The 22199-nt window shown below is 37.9% G+C and overlaps 1 protein-coding gene across 1 annotated transcript in view; it reads left to right on the top strand.

Moving 5' to 3' along the window:
• The window catches only part of LOC107663364 (extracellular matrix protein FRAS1-like), a 139290-nt gene that overhangs the window by 110187 nt on the left and 6904 nt on the right, over positions 1-22199 (top strand). The window contains exons 33-63 of the mRNA XM_016453574.1: positions 624-696; positions 1266-1403; positions 2081-2113; positions 3288-3419; positions 3791-3919; positions 4007-4254; positions 4347-4498; positions 4923-5085; positions 5176-5308; positions 5890-6074; positions 6805-6961; positions 7478-7741; positions 8787-8975; positions 9130-9249; positions 9365-9544; positions 11395-11519; positions 13166-13306; positions 14245-14472; positions 15976-16089; positions 16254-16404; positions 16905-17064; positions 17167-17335; positions 17434-17680; positions 18643-18987; positions 19535-19695; positions 19779-19926; positions 20013-20218; positions 20401-20557; positions 20776-20976; positions 21069-21256; positions 21775-22050. Coding sequence (XP_016309060.1) covers positions 624-696; positions 1266-1403; positions 2081-2113; positions 3288-3419; positions 3791-3919; positions 4007-4254; positions 4347-4498; positions 4923-5085; positions 5176-5308; positions 5890-6074; positions 6805-6961; positions 7478-7741; positions 8787-8975; positions 9130-9249; positions 9365-9544; positions 11395-11519; positions 13166-13306; positions 14245-14472; positions 15976-16089; positions 16254-16404; positions 16905-17064; positions 17167-17335; positions 17434-17680; positions 18643-18987; positions 19535-19695; positions 19779-19926; positions 20013-20218; positions 20401-20557; positions 20776-20976; positions 21069-21256; positions 21775-22050 — 5313 coding nt within the window. The remainder of the gene's footprint in view (positions 1-623; positions 697-1265; positions 1404-2080; positions 2114-3287; positions 3420-3790; positions 3920-4006; positions 4255-4346; positions 4499-4922; positions 5086-5175; positions 5309-5889; positions 6075-6804; positions 6962-7477; positions 7742-8786; positions 8976-9129; positions 9250-9364; positions 9545-11394; positions 11520-13165; positions 13307-14244; positions 14473-15975; positions 16090-16253; positions 16405-16904; positions 17065-17166; positions 17336-17433; positions 17681-18642; positions 18988-19534; positions 19696-19778; positions 19927-20012; positions 20219-20400; positions 20558-20775; positions 20977-21068; positions 21257-21774; positions 22051-22199) is intronic.

Here is a 22199-nt window from a genome sequence, read left to right as displayed (position 1 = left end):
TCGTCTGCCTTGGGAAAGCTAGCATGTCTCCGACATAGTGATAACACTCGTTGCCTTCTCTAGTGCAGCTCAACCATGTCTCATGACATTCGTCAGTATTTGTGATATCACAAATCCCGGAAAATATATGTTGTAGTCCAAACGAGTCGTTCGTTGAAATGATATCATTATGGTCTTTTTTCTAGTTTTGTAATGATACTCTTTCTGATCTTTTATACTTGAGCCACATAATCAGAACTGTGTAAATGTTTTATGTCAACATTACTATGAGGGTTTTATTTTTGTGTCTGTCTATTGTATGGTTATATTTGCAAAACGGCCATTAAATAGAAGACTATGCCTGTGACAAAGACTATCTCCTTTTGAATTGGAATTTTAGCTTTGTAACTTCGCAGATCTTTTTTATGCTCAAACAGCAACATTACAGACTAACTAGTTGAAAAAGTGAAAAAGCATAATAGGACCCCTTTAATACTTTTATTTTGCAAGGACACATTAAATTGTTTACATTGTTACAAAAAACATATTTTAAATAAATGCTATTCTTTCAAAGAATCCTGAAAAAAACACTAATTTTAAATTGTATTAATATTTTACAATATAGTTTTATATATATATATATATATATCACTGACTCTGAGACGCCCAGCGACAAGCTTGTCTACAACATCACCAAAGCGCTTACCTCAGGCCACGGTAACTAAACCTCCATTATTGTCATAGGGGTGAGGAGTAGGACACTTACAGGCATAATGGAAGCCTGATAGTTTTGTTTTGTTCTCCTTTTTGTATCATTAAACAGAGAGTAGAGGATTTCAAAGGAAACTTGCCGAGACTTTACTGGAAGGGTAGACATTTCACGTCTAAGATCATTATGAGAAACTTCATATGTGGTTGTTGCTCAGTGTCACAGATATTTCATATCCTTTCGTGGATTAGACGTTTCATTTGGATTAAATAACATAGTCATAGAATAGTCATAAACCTTTTTTCAGAATAGAAGAAATGGTAGAAAGAAAGATGCTGGTATTGACGTACCTCGTGAATATTTATTAATTTGTGCAAAAGAAATCTGACTTAATCTTCATCTGTTTTAATAAAGACATCACCACTGAGATGTATGTGTAAATGTGTAAATTATGCATAAGGAACTCAGTCCCACAATGTTTATCCCACAATCTCTATTTCATTTAATTTCTTAGCTTCTAATACTGAACTGATTGTAATATTAATATTAATATGATGATGTCACTCTCCTCTTCCAGGTACGCTGGAGCACAGGGATAGACCTTACCATCATGTGCGTCTCTTTACCCAGGCTGATGTAGACAGTGGCAAAATTATCTACAGACCCCCACAAGCCCCTTCCCACCTTCAGGAGCTTTATCAGTACTCATTTACAGGTTAGTCTTTGCGTTATTACATGAAAAAAAAAATGTTTCTCGAGTACAAAATCAGCATATTAGAATGATTTCTGAAGAATTATGTGATACTCAAGAAGAGTAACTAGAGTAACTTTAGCTTTGCCATCATAGCAATAAATTACATGTTAAAATATTAACATAGAAAACAGTTACTTTAAATTTCATTCACAATCTGTTATATAATTCACAATATTACTGTTTGTACTGTATTTTAAATAAACCCTTCCAATCCCAAACCTGAATGCAACCACTCAGATTCATTCATTTACAGATCTTTTGAGTCAACTAGAAATTTTAGTCCCTAAACATTTCTAATTGCAGTTTTTTTACATTGCTCTGCAATAGATGTAACAATAGTAGCACACAGTAGTATAATGACACGCTCATTAATTTGAAATGTGTACTGTTTGTGTGGGAAGTTAATTAGAGAATATGCCAGCACATTGTTGATTTAGTACTAATCTGATGCTAATTGGTGCTTCTGGGCTGTCAAACCCAACATCTGAGGTATTGTTAGTGATGCATAAGTCTGTAAAACTCACCTCTCCAGCTGAACTGTTTAAATATGAAATAACCTCTCACCCTGCACTCTAATTATTGTGATTTGTTAGCAGTTGATTGTGAAAGTAACCACTAACAGTGTTTCATTCCTGCAGGTCTACCAGAATCAGTGAGCCTCCATTTCACAGGTATACAGTATAATCACTTTTGGCCTCTGTAACCCCCCTGCGACTCTGCTTTTTTCTCTCTTACCTTACACGCTTCCAGCAAACCCAGAATTCATTTCTTCCTCTGAAACACCATAGACAGATTTAAATATGAAATAACCTCTCACCCTGCACTCTAATTATTGTGATTTGTTAGCAGTTGATTGTGAAAGTAACCACTAACAGTGTTTCATTCCTGCAGGTCTACCAGAATCAGTGAGCCTCCATTTCACAGGTATACAGTATAATCACTTTTGGCCTCTGTAACCCCCCTTCGACTCTGCTTTTTTCTCTCTTACCTTACACGCTTCCAGCAAACCCAGAATTAATTTCTTCCTCTGAAACACCATAGACAGATCCCTCTGTGCCTCTGATCCCACATTCCCTGGTGTGTTGCTGTTATTTATTTATGGGACCTTCTCTTCCTAAGAGGGAATATGATTCCCTCTCTCTTTCTGATGTTCATCCATATGCTTTATTCCACCTGACAGCAGGATACGACTGTGTATCCATCTTCTTCTCGCAGTGCCCATGAATCAGAGCTGTGACTGCTCATATGCCCTTCTGTGTCTGGATGGAAACAGGGCACTGTAGGGCAGACAAACTCCTTTTAGTGCTTTTAGTAATGGATGGAGAGTAACAACAGAGTGTAGAAGAACAGCAGCATCAGAAGTCGATGCTAAAGGAGCTTTTTATTCCTAACTTATACATATACTCAACTGAAGGAAAACAACAACAGCGTCATAAAACTTGAGAACGAGAATCTCACCTGAGCTGTTATCTGTTAACATGCGCAGTTTAAATTTAAATATTCTGTTTTCATTTTATTCTTTTTTCATTGTTCTAACAGGAACAGCAGCTAAAAGACTCATTTCGACATTTATCAAATGGATCTTTCTTTGCTGACATTTATGAAGAAATAATATTATGTTGAATAGTTGTATATGCCAAGTTATCCCTGTATTTTACATCAAATGTACAGTCTCTGGAGGATGAGATGATGTCTTTATAGGTCTTTCTGTTTTCTTTCACTCTCTCTGTCTTGATTCATTCATCTGTGCTGTATTGAGCCGAAGTGCAAAAGACAGAACTGGCCTGAAGGTCAACAGTGTTCTTGTGCATGTGTGACTTATTCCTATTCCCTCTCTTATGTCAGTTTCTGATGGAGAGCACACCACTCCAGAGATGGACTTTGCTATTCTGCTGTTGACCAATCATCAGCAGCCACCGGTCTTTCAGATTCTGGATCCGGTGCTGGAGGTCAGTCTCAGCGGCAGGGCACCAGTGGGTAAGGACATGTGTATTGGCTTAAGTGCTACAAAATAATTAGTGTGAATGAATAAGTATATAAAAGGCCCAGTCAGTGTCATTAAAAAGTTTTGTACCTCATTAAAAAAGTTTTAGAGTTAAAGAACTGACTAGTTATTTTGAAAAATGTTTTAAATCATGTTCAAAAGCGATTAGGATGGCAGTCATATCACATGACTAGTCGAATAATGCTTTTTAATGCATATTTTTGGCATTGAAAAAACAGACGTTTTAGTGCAAATAGAGCATTTCTCAAAAACCTTTTCTACATCCACACCACTAGGTGTCAGCGCAACAAACATAATATTTGCGCCTTTTATTCTTACGTGGATTTGTTTCTGTGTCATATAGGTGGACGACAGTTAGCAGTGACGGATGCTGATACGGCCCCTGAAGAGCTAGAGTTTGAGCTGGTGGAGGGGCCCCTACACGGGACCCTCCTGAGAGTGGACCTTGGCTCCCAGGTCCAGATGGTCAATGGTAGGTACTGCATAGTGTGTTCTTCTTTATCTTATTTTATGGCTTCAGTTGCTTTAGTTTATTTATCAAAACTCTCCTTCACCTCAGGGGACACCTTCACCTCCAGTGACGTCACCAGGAACGTTCTGCAGTATGAGCATGTGGGTCTCACCACTGAGGAGGACTCCATGACTTTCTCTGTGACGGACGGGATCTCCATGACCTCCATCACGGTGCAGGTCTTGGTGTCGGAGGTCAAAGGTGACACACCCAAACGCGACCCTAAGGCCCTGCTGTCAATGGAGGTGGCGGAAAAGAGCAGTACCATCATTAGACGTTCACAGTTAGCTTATATGGTAAGGAATGACATGTTCTGACTATAACTGAAAATAAAAGTTAAAACTGGTAGATTGCAATATGCTTAAAAGTAACTGTCAATGTCTTGTAGGATGATAAATCTCCCGATGAGACAATTTTTGTGCAGTTAGTTTCTGTACCGATGTATGGGATCCTCACCAAAACCAAGGCTGAAACAGACCATGAGGAACTTAGTGAATATTCCTCCTTTACAATGGAGGACATCAACAACCACAAAATCAGGTAAACACCCTGCATCCAGTATTACTATAGTATCATTAAGATACTATTATAGTTTTTATTAATATTTTGAATTAGATTTTATTTTTAATATATATTTTTTAAATTTTTGTTAAAGTTTTAATTTTTGTTATTTTTTATGTTTATTTTATTTTATTTCAGGTTTATTTTATGGTTTTAAGTTTTTTATGGTTTTAGTTTTATAAAAATCCTGCTGCCTTTTTTAAATCATTACCAGTATTAATGTGTCCTTCCTAGTTCAGCTTATGTTAATATAAATGAGGCATGTAAAATGTGTGGCAAGTTGAAATGCTTGGGGAGACTCACCATGCATTACAACACAAGCTTCTTTAATTGCTTTAAATTGTTGAGCCCTGCTGAGAAATTATGAAATATGATACAGTTCTTTTTTGTTTGTTTTTTAAAGGTATGTTACATCCTTTGAAATGGGTAACCAGCCTGTCACTGATATTTTCCACTATGTCGTCTATGATGGTGAGAACAATCGTTTGGAGAACCAGATGTTCACTATAACCATCACGTCTACCCAGAGACAGCCACCTGTTGTCATGGTCCGCAGCGGCATTAAGGTGAGAACTGTTCCCACTTCACCAGTCAACTAGTTTTAGATCTGGTTCTTTCAGCCTTTCCAAACTCTTTACGGTGTTTCCTGTGGATAGGTTCAAGAAGGAGGGAGAGTCCAGCTCTCAGCCAATCACATTATTGCATCTGACCCAGACACACCCAGAAAGGACCTCCTGGTGTGGCTGATCAGCCCACCGAAGTATGGTTTCATTGAGAACACAAAACAAGGTAAATCTCTTAGCTATCTCTTTGTGTAATATATCTTAGATTGTTAGCTTCCTTTTCCCAGTCACTTAAGGGCAGATGGGTATTTTTTTTCAGCAGCTGCTGATGGCGTCATTTTATTCATGAGGAGAGCGCTCATTTGCTGTAATAGAGATTTGTATATCTGTGAAATTCAGATTGAAGCAGTCATCTTTATTCAGGCTTCCAGTTTGAGTGGGGAAGATGAAAGGAGATGCAGATCATGGTGGAACATAAACACCCAACGACAGTTGTACAAAATTGAGTTTTTCATCCAGAACAGATGCAAACTCTGATGTCTGCTTTGATGTATCTACTTTAAGAAAACACTTGTTTTATTTTCATGATTTTGGGTTTGTTTTTGATCCTCAGCCATTTATTCATAAATATTAGCGATTTCTTGTCTTGCAACTGACAGTCGCTTTCTCTTGTGTTTTGTCTAGAAAGTCGCTTGTTTGTTGTTTTTGAGATCAACTGTTGATCAGAAATGTTATTCCCAGTAAAAAGCAGTCTCCAGAACAAAGTGTTGTTTGTTCGGCACATTGAGATTTGTCCTTTGTGTCCAGCAGCGATTGGTGGATCTCGCGTGATCAGCCCCGATGTCCCTTTCACTATAGAAGACCTCACCTCAGACCATATCTTCTATGTTCAAAACATCCGCCAAGCCAACATCCACCAGGATGTCTTCAGCTTTTACATCAGTGATGGGTCAAGTCAAACTGAGGCTTTTGATATCACCATAGACATCCAGGTATAGTTGAAACACTAAAGCCAAAAGTATACTTTAATTTTGTTGCGAAACTTTGTTGCGTACAGCCGAATGTGTAGTCCATTTGATAGTGTTAACACAGGCTGTCAACACATTTGCACTAAAAAGGTTTCTTCGTTGTCCAGTGTATTTTCCTTTCCAGAAGTTAAAACTGTTAAAAATGTTGTTAGAGTTTTTGGGTTTCTTTTAACCCCCTCAATATAAACGCTCGTCAAAGTGGACGTCTATTGTTGTTGTTGTCTTCAGTGTATTTTTGTCCAAGCTAGTTTTGCCACCTTGTGGACAAACAAAATCAGCGGAAAAAAATTCAAGGCGAATATGTACAATATCAAGCTGAATGTACAAAGTACGCACAATTCTAAAAAATGCGCATACTATTGTATTGACAGTATTTACATCACGTGCACTGCACGAATACCCTAGTGTACAGAAACAAAAAAAGAATTTTTGGGCTTAAAACTGGATGGTGTTTCTTTAATGAATGGTTTCCAGACTACATTTTCAGAATCCCTTTTGCTGTTACTTTAGATGACATACGGGTACTTTGATTTTTCTTCATTTAGCAGTATCTTAAAAGTAGTTGGAGCCGCTGGCTCACCTGGATGCAAATTCAAAGCTAGTCTGCATCATGTCCAGATTCCCCTCTCTTTCCTGTCTCTCTTTCCCGACTTGTCAGGTTTATATATGAGATGTTATTTGATGTTGTTTCTAGCACACCAAGGAGGACAGAGTCCCAATTATCTCAGTGAACAGCATCCAAGTGGAGGAGAACTCCGGTGTGGTCATTACCAACTCCTCCCTGAATGTGCTGGACCCGGACACACCTGAAAATGAGCTTCTCCTTACCCTCATCAAGAAGCCTTCATACGGTCAGTGGCTGTCCTTCTCTCTCTATTTCTCTTAATATGCCCACTCCATTCCCCATTCTGTCGCTCATTCATGGGCAGCCTTCAGAAAACATCCATTATTTTCCACATGACTGCTCCGGCTGGCTCCTGTGTGGCTGATTGATGTTATTGTCATTGTGCCTCTGCTTTTGACTAGAGAGTCAGAGGAAAGGCCATGACCCACAGAGCTTCATTGGTTAAACCTTTATGGATGCGTGTCAAGGTGTTCACAGCAGTTTTATTAGGAGTCACAAGTGAGGAATGGAGCTGACAGAACTGAAATACAGTCACCGCGTCAGAGTGTTATGACAGCTGTGCAGTTATACAAAAAATTACATCAAGCGACCATTAGAGGTCAAGTGCACATTTATTTCAAATGGGAAGCAGAGCGATGTGTGTTCATTTTATGTGTGTTTATTCTGTGTTTGATGGAAAAATGAGAAGGAACGTAGCATCAATGTTCATTTCTTTGCAATATTTCTGTATGTGTTTCAAAAGGAAAGCTACGCAGAAGGCAGTTCTACTCTCAGCCTTTTGAGAATGGCAGGATTCTTCAGCAAGGCTCCACCTTCACTTACCAGGATGTTCTAGATGAGCTTCTGGTCTACACCCCAGACGGACGCGGCTCTGGGACTGACGAGATCCAGTTTTCAGTAACAGATGGCATATACACAGAGACCGGACGTCTAGAGTTCAGCATGGATATTAGGAAGAGAGAAGGCCCTAGAGTCACAATCAACAGAGGACTACAGATTGCAGCAGGTCAAGATACAACTACGTTACATTGTCCTTGCACACATTCCAAGCATCCCTGATTGGTTAGGTTGCTTATTTTTAGTAGTCGTCATTATATCAGACACAGTTCCATACAAAATAAATATTTAGTTTCTTAACTGCTTCTAAAATGAGTTGCCAGTGTTCTCATTTAAAACAAAAAAATCCATTGCATCCCTTTACTGCCCCAACCCCTCACCATGAGCAGCGTTATATACAAATGTCTGTACTTAATAGTAAATAATAAAGAAAATAGCATCTAAATAATTTACATGTATTTATTGCTTACTTGTGTCCACAGAATTTTTTAAATAAGGAAAAACACAAGCAATTTAACATAAAAGTAACATAAAATGTTTTAAGTTTAATTAATTATGTTGAATGACAAAAACACAATGAAAAATGGCAATTGTTCTTTCAGTTTTCACTGCTTTGTTAAATAATAAAAAGTTACACTGTTCATTGTAAGAAATATTTTTTTTGTCAGTGTGTCCACATTGTTCTGTGGTTTTCTTTATGATTTTGTTACAAAACATTAGAATTATTAATAATGACTCTTAAAATATCCAAAAATAAATACATTAATAATAAAGCTTGATAATGCTTTCCAGAAGCCATTTTTGAGGAATATCTCACCTAAAAATTTAAACTTCATTCACTCAGCTTCATATAATTTCAAACCTGTATTTGTTTTTCATCTGTGGAACACAAAAGGAGAGGGATGAGAAGCACATAAAAGTCACATAAAAGTCTTCTGAAGCCATTTAACAGCTTTGTGTGAGAACCAGACCGAAATGATGGCATTATGCACTTATAATCTCTCTCTGCCAGACATCTTTGTGAATTAGAGAAGTGCCTTACACTCTGAGAGCAACTGCAGTAATCCAGTCTAAACAGATCTTACTTACAATGCACCAATTGAAACACTTCATGTGAATAATTGAGGCTCATATCTAGTTAGATTGAGTTGATGTTAATAAATAACTTAAATGCCTGTATCATTTCTGTTATCATTGCTCATTCCTCCTGGCAGGTTCCTCATCTAAGATCACAGAGCAGCATCTAAAAGGGACGGACATAGATTCAGATAACCTTAAGCTGCGGTTCACCCTTACTAAAGACCTGAGCGTGGGCTCCCTGCTGCTGAATACGGGCAGAAACAAGGCCCAGATATCTGTGAAAGGACCTGTCACCAGCGTCACCCAGGATGACATCAACAAAGGTTGCTGTCTCTTACTCTCTCTCTCTCTCTCTCTCTCTCTCTCTCTCTCTCTCTCTTTCTTTCTCTCTCTCTCTCTCTCTCATACATAATCATCCATAGGGAATTTCTAAGCAGAGATGCGTTGTTTCATGTGGTTTTGTGCGTCGTCTGTCAGGACATGTGGAATACATTCATGAAAAGGGAGAAAGTGGAGGCAGCTTCTCTTTTAAGTTCAACTTGGAAGATCCCGAGGGAAACAGAGTCATTGACCAGTCTTTCTTCATTAACGTTCTAGGTGAGCCAAGAAGTTATTTTGGGACATTGACATATTCATGTTCAGGAATGTTAGAAGAAAGTTATTTTAGTACATCCTCATCTTTTTTCTCTCTCTCTTTCTCTCTCTCTCTCAGAGGACAGACTTCCTCCCACAGTGGTGGTTAATAAGGGTTTGGTTATGGATGAGAACACCTTGAAGAAGATCACAACACTGCAGCTCTCATCTACAGATCAGGACAGTGAACCAGATGAACTCATTTACCGAATCACCAAACAGCCTCAGCTTGGCCATCTAGAACATTCCAGCAAACCAGGTAGAGACAAACATCCTCCATATTTGTTGGGAGGAGTGACTAATCAAAAGTAGAACTAAATTATTCCGTATCAAAACAGTAACTCAGCTTCCAACTAGCAGCAGTGTATAGTAACAAAAAAATTCCGTCACTCTTAATTTAGTTAAACTTGTTCTATAAATTAGGGTCAGTTAAATAAATAATTGTAATAAATTTTCCTTTTCGTGTAATATATTATTATTATTATTATATATTGTTAGTTCAATGCTATCACCCTAATTGAGATTAATTACCCAAAAAATGATCAGTGTTTTTGCAAACCAGTATGACCGATTTACTCAAAAGAGTGATTCGTTGGCAAATTTGGTATCACTAGTTCTGATTCTTACCAGCTGACATGATTGCTGACGCACACAACAAAATTGCTTGAAAAATTATCAAGGAAAATAGTTCTCGGGTCAGTACAAAATAATCTCTACTGTCATGTTTTACTGGGGCACAGTGGTATTTCACTGGGGCTTGTGCCCCAGTAAAAAGGGCTGAGCATTTGCCCTGGTTCTACATATTTACATTACATTTACATTTAGTCACTTTTATCCAAAGTGACGTACAAATATGATTATTGCACAGGTGTGCCTTAGGCTGGCCACAATAAAAGGCAGTGCAGTTTTACTGTATTGGGGGGTCCTGGGGGGGTCCGAACACCAGTCAGTATCTGGTGTGACCACCATTTTCCTCACGCAGTGCAACACATCTCCTTCGCATCACGACGCCATACACGCTGTCTGCCATCTGCCCTGTACAGTGAAAACCGGGATTCATCCGTGAAGAGAGCACCTCTCCAAAGTGCCAGACTCCATCGACTGTGAGCATTTGCCCACTCAAGTCGGTTGAATTTAGGTAAATGGGTGCAGAGCCAGTGGTGGTTTTGTAGGCAAACATTAATGCCTTGAATTTAATGTTAAATAAGTAACATATAAAAGGATGTTGCCCCCTTAAGTAACTTCAATGCGTTAGGTACTTTTTATTTGTAGCTTGTAGTGTCAAAAGAGTAGTTTAACTAAATTATGGATAGCTTGTTGCTTGGCAAGCTACAGTTCAAAAGTAGCTTCCAAAGCATTACATCTTATTTAGCCTCTAAAGTGCTGTTTTAGTTAATCCATGGAGTTTTGTTAATGGTGGCAGAGGAGTTTACATTATTATTTTAAAGCAAGTGCAGTATATGACGTGAGGGGCTGCTGAACACTGGGTAAGTGTCACTCTATATTACAGTATAGCCTGTATTCACACACTTACTGTCAAGTGCAGTGCTAGAATACATACACATATATATCTCTGTTCATCCACAAATACACATACTACAGCATCACTGTTTTTGGTGTCTCTATAGAAGAGAATATGAAGAGCCTGAGAGATCATAATATATATTTATAGTCTGCAGTCCTGGTTCTGTGTGGCCTGTTCAGCAGAGCATTACATTTATAAAAGCTGGCCACAACTGCCAGGCATTGTTCAGGCCTTGCGTGAAAGAAAAATAGCATGTTGTATATCTAAGCACAATCATGTTCAAATGAAGACTGAGAACTCATTAGATGGGATCTAGCCTATAGATCTCTACCAGGGCATCATGCAAGGAGGTTTCATGGGTGAAGATCAGTTTTTATTTTCCTTTCTGTCCCTCCTGGTGATGGCCGGATTACATTCAATGGGAGTTCTGCTGTAGTGCATGTTTTATTCATTAATTTCACTTGACCTGTGGGATATTTTTAATGGTGGCAAGTGTTTACATTATTATTTAATACCAAAAGCAGTATAGGAAGTGCTGGGCTGCTGGTCACTGGAGAGTTTTTCTCTGTTTGATGTCATTGCAGGAACACGGATCAGCACGTTTACCCAGGCTGACCTGGCCTCCCGCAATATTCAGTTTGTTCATACCAGTGAAGAGGAGATACACTCTGATGACTTTACCTTCACTGTATCTGATGGAGGCAATGAGGTGCATACACACACACACACACACACACACACACACACATTCAGTGGGGTCCAAATGTCTGTAACTACATGTATGCATGCACCTCGTCGTTGTCATGAAAATTACAAAATGCAACAACAAGATTTCTCAATTGTCATAAAAATAGAAATGCATACATTTTATTTTATAATTTATACACATACACACACACATTCAGTGGGGTCAAAAAAGTCTGTAACTATATACATATTTATACTGTATATACATATATATATTTGTGGAGTACCCCCAGCTCAAGTACGGCTCAGTGTTAAAAATATATATTTTTAAATTATTGCACTGAAATGATTAAATTAAATTAAATTAAATTAAATTAAATTAAAAATAATATATCATATTGAATATTAAAATATTAAAAGAAAAAATTATTCTTAAAAAACGTAAAACTTTAAAACTTAAAAACTGAAAATTTAAAATGTTATCTTGTTACTAAAGATTACTAAAAGTTACTAAAAATATAACACGGAAGCTAATTCAAAATATAATAAACAATTGAATAGTATATAAATAATATTAAAATAATAGTGGCTGCTGTAAAAGAGGCACAAAATAAATACTAAAACATTTTGAAATTCATGTGATTTTTCAGCTGAACAAATTGTTCTTCTAATGATATAGTTTGTTATAAAAAGTGATTAGATACACTCAACCTTCACGGTAACTAACATTGATATAAACACGTACATGCCCACCCTTCGCTTTCTATTTCTCATTCCACACATACTGAGCACACACTTCCTCCCACAGTAATCTCAACCCTCCCTCTCGCCTTTTCATACTCTCTTCCTTTCACCTCTTTTCTTTCCATTATAAACACATGCACGCCCACACACACTAATTAGGGCCGAAAGAGCTTGGACAAACACAGGCTGCCTAGTGAGTGTCTGAAAGAGATGAACACACAGTTATCCTACAATAGGCTTTTCTCTCAGCGGGAAACACTCTTCTGCCATTTTGAATGGAAAATGATGTGCAAATACATTTTGGGTTTGCATTGTGCTGCTCAATTAAAGGTGCATTTTTATTAATGCTGCATTAGTTCATATGGCAGTTGTCTTAGACTTATACTGACACCTAGTGGCATGGATGCAGAAGCAATACTTTCTGATACCAATGCCACTGTAGAAATGCTTAACTTAGCCATGATTAATTTATCCCATAAGCAAATGTGTCCAGTAATAGTGTGGTTACACAACTAAAGTGAGTATTATTCATTGGCCCAACTCCAGTGTCAAATAAAACAGCTTTTATTGATATGGCTGGAGTCATCTCATGTGATTTAATCACGCTTTTCAAAAATGTCTTCATTTCTTTAGGATTAAAACTTTTTAAATTGCTAAGTACACCTTTAATGTACAGATTTTCTATGTTCTCTTTGCACTTTAACTGAGGATGTTTTTCTTTTCTAATTCACTTTAGTTGTCAGTGATTTAAAACCACTTTTCTTTATGGTATATCTGTTTCTCTACATTTAACGCTGATAGGATAACCTATTTAGTGAGAAATTAGATTGTGTGCTGTAGAACAATTGAGCTCATATCTGGATTCAATTACTGAGCACTGTGTGCATTTAATTATTTCATTACTGTTATGCTGTTGTCCTTCAGATTTCACAGACATTCTACGTCACCATCCGGCCGGTGGACGACTCTCTGCCCATCCTGCAGGTGCCAGGGATGAGGGTGCAGGAGGGGGTGAGGAAGACCATCACTGAGTTTGAGCTGAAGGCAACTGATGCTGACACAGAGGTATCGCTTATAGACTTACCCTAACTGTGCTGTCAGTTATGCCGTGGTTGTGCTTCATGTATTATTTATAAAACATTTAAAAAACGAACAAACGTAAGGATTTACATCAAAGCTTGGATTTAAATGTTGTACGTTAGTAAGATTTTTTTTCTTACAGTATGCTCTCCAAAGCTGCAATTATTTGATCAAAAGTACAGTAAAAATAGTTACATTATGAAATATTATTACAATAAAAACAGTTTTTTTTTATATATTTTAAAATGGCAAGGCTTTGTCACATGATCTTTCAGAAATCATTCTATGCTGTTTTGTTGCTCAAGAAACTGTTTATTATTATGAATGTTGAAACAGTTGTGCTGCTTAATATTTTTGTGGAAACTGTGATACATTTTTTTTTTAGGATTCTTGGATGAATAATAAGTTAATAAAAGGGCATCATTTATTTTGAAATAGAAATCTTTTGTAACATTATAAATGTTTTTACTGTCACTTGAGTTTAATGCATCCTTGCTATGACCCCAAACCCTAGTTTAAGTAGACTAGATGTGAGTGAGGAGATGGATAAATATATAGTTCAGTCATGAAACTCTAGATGGCGCGTACTTGCTTGCAGCAGCAGCAATAATCTACAACTGCAGCAGCAATTCAGCAGCAGTGTAGCAGATCTATTCCGCCAAGACCAAATACATTAACATTGTCTTATCCATATCCATGCTAAAATCTTCAGAGAGTTGTCATGATTGAAATGGAAAACCCAGAGTGATTACAGAACACTTTGAGCGAGAGGGAAATTACTGTCTCCCGGCTCGATTTATATATTCTGGTGCTCACAACTGACATCCGCTACATTAAACATCAGTGCTCATGTACTTCTTACTGGCAATTTCACTTAATTTCAGACCTGTTTGACGATCTCTCTTCCTTAAATTCTCTGTTAGGAGGACTCTGTTACGTTCACTATCGTTCAGGCTCCTCGACACGGGACCATTGAGCGCACAAGTAATGGTCAGCATTACCGCCAGACTAACACCTTCACTATGGACGACATCTATCAGAACCGCATCAGTTACAGCCATGATGGCAGTAACTCCCTCAAAGACCGATTCACCTTCACTGTCGGTGATGGTACCAACATGTTCTTCATCATCGAAGAGGGTGGAAAAGAGGTCAGTAAACTTCCTGTGTTATTTGAGTTTTTCCATGTGTCCAGTTGCCATCAGTGTTATAGTAATAGTAATGTATGTAGAAGGCCATATTTCTGAAAATGTCCTCCAAATATAGTAAAATACTCACAGAGATGATTCAGAGAGAAAATGTCCCTCTTTTGGCCAGGGTTATACCCGACTCTTTTCAAAAAACACCCTGGGAATTTTTAATGACCACAGAGAGTCATGACCTCAAATTAACATGTTATCTGAAGGACAGTGGCTTTTTAAAGCATTATACTGTGACATTATGACCCACACAGCACCCCCTGCTGGCTTCACTAACAGCTTTTTCAAAAACAACCTCTGCTTTCCCTGTTTATCTTCTTTGGGAAACTAAGTGAGAGCTGCTGGGTGATCTCCTTGTGGAAATAATTTGTACATGTAAAAAATATATATTTCGCAACCAAAAACTGCTACAGGTTAGTCTGTAGTAAATTTACACTATTTAATAAGAAATTTAAATTGAAAGGTCTCAACAGTATACACTACTGTTCAAAATAAAAAAACGAGATCAGTATCTTATTTTTTAAAAGACATATTTTATCAATGAGATACATTAAATCGATCAAGTGTGGCAGTAGAAATTTATAATGAAACAAAAGATTTCTATTTCAAAAAAATGCTGTTCTTTTGGAATTTTAATTAATCAGTGAGTGTATCACATTTTCCACAAAAATATTAAGCCTTTTTTAAAAGCTAAAAATAATAAGCAATGTTTCTTAAGCACCAAATTAGATTTTTTTTTAGATCATGTGACACTGAAGACTAGAGCGATGACTTTTATTAATTCCATTTTTAAAGTTTGTTAAAATGGAACAGTTATTTTAAATAGTAATATTTCACAATATTACAGTTTTTACTGTAATTTTAATAAAGTAAATATAACCTTGGTGAGCATAATAAACTTTAGTAAACATTAGTAAATTGTACCCCTTCTTCTGATAGTGTATGAACACAAAGTTTTTGCATTTGAATATTGTTCATTTCTTTATATCTATAAAGACATGAATATATATTACAATATAAATCACCTACAGGTATCCTTTAGGCAACATGTCAGCTCTTACTCTCTCTCCTTCCATCATAATAACTCCATCCATCAGCAGTCGCTTTTTCCTCTTCTAGCTGCGTCAGCTGGCTGTCAGCTGCTCTGGGAGGTAAATGGTCTCTCAGTGGACGTTGAAAAAGGGACACCTCGTCTTGTCATAAGATGACAAAATAGCAGCCCTATGACAGTGTTTATTCAGAAAGGCTAAGAACACCATTACTCAGCACTTTAGAAAGCTTTAGAAAGCCACATCAGAATTTAAATAGGTTTGATCTGGGATTGAATGGATGTTAAAGTGAGCCTTGTTGGTAAATGAGAAGCAATTACTACTATGGAAATGCATGAAACAGGGTTTGTATCAGCTAGGAGGGTTTACATTGTGTGTAAATGTCAAATAATATCCTTTGTGTCAGGTTGTCACCGCCGCGCCACAGAAGTTTAAAATTGATATTTTACCTGTTGACGACGGGACCCCTCGTATTGTCACCAACCTCGGCCTGCAGTGGCTGGAGTACATGGAAAATAAGGTCACTGTTTTGTATTTATAATCACATAAGAGCTCAATGAATTCACCCAGTGGTACATTTCTGCCTCCTACTGGCATTGTTTTGCATTGGTGCAAAAGTGAATGAATTTATTCACTTCCATACCAAAGTACTGAATGGCATTTTGATGTGAAATGGGATTCTAGGCCACCAATCTGATCACCAAGAAAGAGCTTCTCACTATTGATCCGGACACAGATGATGGCCAGCTGACTTATGAAATCACTACAGAAGCTAAACACGGCTTCCTGGAGAGTAAACTCAATCCTGGCAAACCCATTACCACTTTCACGCAAGGTATTACTGACACCTCCCAAAGCCACGAGCACACTACAAGGCTGAAGCTATTCTGTAACAAAACCTCCTAAAGCATAGTCAACGGATAGACACAGGCTTTTTTAATCCACAACAAATTAGATATGCTAAGAGACAAAAAAACATCAAACTGCTGCCCACGTCGCCCACTGTCTTTTTGTTTGGTTTTCCTGTCCTGTGCAAAAACAACCACAAGCCTTCCTCCATATTGTTCATGACCTGTTTTCAAAAATCAACTCTGGCATCGAATTAGTATGAAAATAAATTTTGGGATAATAACCACAGTAGGGGAGGAGAATGATCTTGTCGCACATAGTCTGTGATTCGTTTTGTACAAAAACTAAAAACAGTGGCTCTAAATGTGTGCAGGACATCAAGCTTCAGTCTTGTAGTGTGCACATTGTGTTACCTACTAAATACGCCTGCATCAAATTCTTCTAGAACATATGGAGTATGTAATCTTAATTTTCTCTGTCTTGCAGCTGACATAAACCTGGGCCTTATCCGATACGTTCTGAGTGAGGACAGTGTTCAGGAGACCATGGACAACTTCAGGTTCCTTGTGAAGGACAGCAAACCCAACATCGTCACTGACAATGTGTTCCACATCCAGTGGTCTCTTATCAGCTTTGAGCACAAGAGGTGTGGCTGCCTCAAATTTAGTTTGAGTCTTCATCCTGTCAACCTGTTGATATTACAAATTAATGAAACTCATTTTCATTAATGTGTGTCTTCTGTCTGCAGCTACAATGTGAGTGAAAAAGATGGAACCGTGGCAGTCACAGTGAAGAGGACTGGCAATCTGAACCAGTATGCTATTGTGCTGTGTCGTACTGAGCAAGGCACGGCCACCTCCACTTCCAGCATGGGCTCTCGGGCCGGACAACAGGACTATGTTGAGTATGCTGGACAAGTACGTTTTAATGTATTCTATATTATTTCAAAGTGTTATTCTTTGAATTGATAGATTAAGTCAACTACATTCAAATGTTATTTAATGTGGTTCCACAGGTTCAGTTTGATGAGAGAGAAGACACCAAGGTGTGCACCATTGTGATCAACGATGATCAGGTCTTTGAGAACATTGAGAGCTTTAATGTGGAAGTGAGTATGCCAGTGTACGCCCTGCTGGGGTCAGTGACCCGCGCTAAAGTCAATATCAATGACACGGAGGATGAACCCACCCTGCAGTTTGATAAGAAGACTTACCACATCAATGAGAGCACAGGCTTTATCTTTGCTCCTGTTGAGAGAAAGGGTCAGTGGAACCAATTTCTACAAAAAAAAGATTAAATAAAAATTATTTAATTGATGTCCATATGTTGTAAATCCTATTTTCAATAATATCAGCAATTTGTCGAGTCAACGGGCATAATATGAAAATAGTTATCATTTTATTGACCAGAATTGTAAAATTGCTTTTTTTTATATTTAAGCTGGAACATTCCTTTAAAAAGATAGTTCACCCAAAAATAAAACACTCTGTCATTAATTACTCACTCTCATGTCGTTCCAAACCTGTAAGACTCTTCGGAACACAAATAAAGATATTTTTGATGAAATCCGAGAGCTTTCTGACCCTCCTTAGACAGCAACGCAACTACCACGTTCAAGGCCAGAAAGATAGTAAGAACATCATTAAAATAGTCCATGTGACATCAGTGGTTCAACCATAAGAAATAAAAATAGCGACTTTATTTAACAATTTCTTCTCTTCCGTGTCAGTCTTCACATATGCGTTGTGGTACTCTTGTGAACGCGTGTCAAAGACTGACATGGAAGAGAAGAAATGGTTGAATAACGGTTGAACCACTGATGTCACATGGACTATTTTAACAATGTCCTTTCCTTTCTGGGCTTTGAACATGTCAGTTGCATTGCTGTCTATGCAGGGTCAGAAAGCTCTCAGATTTCAATATAAATATCTTAACTTGTGTTCTGAAGATAAGGTATTACGGGTTTGGAATGACAGTTAATTAATGACAGAATTTTCATTTTTGGGTGAACTATCCCTGTACAAATGGCTCAACTAAATTGCTCCTTACATGGTTAATCCATAAAAACTTGCTTTATTCTGAGAACCTGTGAAGATCAGTCAATAAAAGTTCATATGTAAACACTACTGTAAAAAATAGTGTATTGATGATAGGACTACAAATTAGCATTCTTTTTAAACTGATTATCTTCATCGTCATGGGTTATCTCTTGTGTTTTAATTAGGGGACACCAGCAGCACAGTCTCAGCCCTCTGCTACACTGTGTCTAAGTCAGCCCGGGGCAGCAGTCTGCATGCTCTCGAGTCCGGCTCTGACTATAAGACCCGTGGCATGAGCAGTGACAACAGAGTCATCTTTGGCCCAGGTGTAAGCATGTCTACCTGTGACGTAAAGCTGATTGATGACAGCGAGTATGAACTCTCTGAGGAGTTTGAGCTGGTGCTGTCGGACGCCTCAGACACTGCACGGATGGGTGATGTCACCGTGGCTAAAGTCATCATAGATGGGCCAAATGATGCCTCCACTGTCTTCCTGGGCAACGCGTCCTTCACCTTCAGTGAAGATGCAGGTTGGTGCAGTTTGGTTTTTAAAGGTAGTATCATCGGTGTCAGTTTTGTTTTAAAATGTGGTGGTTGATTTATTAGTTTGGAGATTGAAATATAAAGAAGGGTAATTTTGACATTCCAAAAATCTTTTAAACAATTTCATTAACAAATTGAATGGTGGGGATTTTAAGAATTATTTTTTATTATTATAAGGATGGAGTGAAATAAGAACAATTCAAAAACAAAAATACAATTCAAACAGTTGTGTTGCTTCATATTTTTGCGGGTATATTAATATTTCCACAAGAATATATTTTTGTAAGAAACAGTGATACATTTTTTTCAGGATGGTTTGATGCATAAAAAATTCAAAACAGCATTTATTTGGTATAGAAATCTTTTGTAACATTAGCAGTGTATTTACTGTCAAATTTGATCAATTTAATGCATCCTTGCTCAATAAAAATATAAATTTATACTAACCCCAAATTTTTGTATGTATGTGTTTGTATGGTTTTTAATTTTTCCAATACTTACACAATATTGATAGTCTGAGGTATTTTCCTACAGGCACCATTGAAATCCCTGTTTTGCGGCAGGGCAGTGACCTTTCCTCAGTAACCTCTGTGTGGTGTGCCACACGTCCTGCTGAACAAGATTCTGCTACGCCCGGCGTTGACTACATCCCAAGTTCCAAAAAGGTGGAGTTTAGACCAGGCAAGACCGAAGAGGTAATCAAACTAGACTGTTCTTATGTGTTCTGACATCTGTAAGACTATTGGTGTTTACAGACCTCATGTTTACTCTCTTCTAGACATGTAGTTTGACCATAATGGATGACATTCAGAACCCTACAATCGAAGGGAAAGAGTCCTTCATCGTGTTTCTTAGTTCTCCCAACGGAGCGGTCCTGACTGAACCATATGAAGCCTCTGTCTACATCACTGACACCACCCAAGACAGTGCGTTTACTTGCGTCTGTGAATTAACATCCATTAACATTATACTGTATAAACATATTTATGGAGTCAGTGCTTTCTTCTTACAGTACCTAGCATGCAGTTTGACAAGCTGACATATACGGTGAAGGAAAAAGATGGTGTTCTGCACATCCCCATTTTTAGGACGGGAGATCTGTCCTATAAGTCTTCCGTCCGTTGTTTCACACGCACAATGTCTGCTATGGTGATGGATGATTTTGAAGAGAGGATAAATGCAGATGATTCCAGGATTACTTTCCAAAAAGGAGAAAAGGTATGGTTTCTTTTTGTCCATGTTTCATTTTTAATCACTTAACCAAACTTCTGTGAATTTATGTCAGCAGAGTGGAACAGAGTAATTTTATGATATGGTATTGTTTTCATATGGCCTCTGTATGGAAGTTTTCGCACAATACCAGACAAAGAATGCCAAAGCCTCTTGTTTCTGATTGGCAGGTGAAGAATTGTACCATATTGATCCAAGATGACTCTGTGTTTGAGCCAGAAGAGGAGTTCCAGGTCCACCTTGGAAGCCCACAGGGTGACCACTGGATTGGAGCCATGATTGGAGTCAACGACATTGTGACTCTGACCATCACAAATGATGAAGATGGTGAGTAGTTAGCTTGTTGCTTAACACACAATCTTAAACATAAAAGGTTTAAACAAATTCACATTTTCAAAGAAAGCTCTTGGAACATGAATCCATGGATTCAATTCAAAGGGTATGCATTTACTTGTAAAATGTATTGCCTGAATGCACTAAGCTGCTTTGCATAAAAGTATCTGCCGAGTGCATAAATGTAAAAATGTGCACATCATGCTTTTTAGCTCCTACGATTGAATTTGAACAAGCCTCGTACCAAGTTCGTGAGCCCCCTGGTCCAGATGGAATTGAGGTTTTGAATATCAAGGTAATCCGTAAAGGAGACCTTGACCGTACCTCCAAGATCAGATGCAGCACAAGGGATGGATCAGCCCAGTCAGGTGTAGACTATAACCCCAAGAGTCGAGTCCTTAAGTTCAGCCCTGGTAAGTATATTTATTTATTTTTCTTTCTTTTTTCAATTGTAAGACTACGCCTTCATTCTAATCTGATAATTCTGTTGTAATGATTTCCTCAGGTGTGGACCACATCCTCTTTAAGGTAGAGATCCTGTCCAATGAGGACAGAGAGTGGCATGAATCTTTCTCTTTGGTTCTTGGTCCAGACGACCCTGTTGAAGCCGTGCTTGGAGAGATCACCATGACCACAGTCACCATCTTAGATCAAGAAGCTGCAGGAAGTCTCATCCTTCCAGCACCACCCATTGTAAGAGACAGACAGTAGATGCTTGTAGGGCTGACATTTAGTAAATCAAAATCTACTTGTCAGTTAAAAAAAATTGCATCATATTAATCAAATCACATACAATACCATATTAAAAGTAAAATATATAATATTTTCATTTATTATAAAGTGTCATTTATTCCTGTGATGGCAAAGCTGAATTTTCAGAGTCAAAAAATGTTACTGACCCCAAAACTTTTGAATGGTAATGTTATTTTTTCCCATATCGCTTTCCTGAGAAAAGTCCTGAAATGTAGATCATTTAAGACATTAGCCTACGTTATTGTGACAAACAAATGAAATCATTGCATAGATCTTACAAATGTCCCTGTAGAAATCAGTATAGTATTCTACTATCATTGAACATGTTTTATAACCAGTTATAAATTTAAAAAGTTATTTTTCTGTTTAATATTAGATTCAGTGAGAGTTGTAAGATCTCACAACTCTCTTTTGACTGAATCATGCTCTTGAAGTTTGGTTTCATGTTCTCCTCACAGGTGGTGTCTCTGTCAGACTATGACTACGTCCAGGAGGTCACTAAAGAGGGCAGTAAGAAATCTCCATCTCCTGGATATCCTCTGGTTTGTGTGACTCCCTGCGACCCCTATTACCCCAAATACTCAGTCATGAGAGAGCGCTGTGAGGAAGCAGGCATCAACCAGACCTCCGTCCACTTCAGCTGGGAGGTTGCAACTCCCACAGACACCAGCGGAGCACGATCACCCTTTGAGACAGTGACAGATAACACACCTTACACCACAGTCAATCACATGGTCAGTCTGATATTAAATCTGATACTAAACTGAATATTTCCGAACAGTGTTTTTAATCTAGCTGTTAACTAAAACTTCCAATAGTGCAATCAGCCATGTGGTTTGCCATATTTAAAATGTTTCTATGCAATATAATCTAGAAGCATTTT

The sequence above is a fragment of the Sinocyclocheilus anshuiensis genome, unplaced genomic scaffold (assembly GCF_001515605.1).
Source record: "Sinocyclocheilus anshuiensis isolate Anshui unplaced genomic scaffold, SAMN03320099.WGS_v1.1 scaffold1531, whole genome shotgun sequence".
NCBI lineage: Eukaryota > Metazoa > Chordata > Actinopteri > Cypriniformes > Cyprinidae > Sinocyclocheilus > Sinocyclocheilus anshuiensis.
Note: the sequence above shows the minus strand (reverse complement) of the source record. Positions and strands in the feature narration are given on the sequence as shown.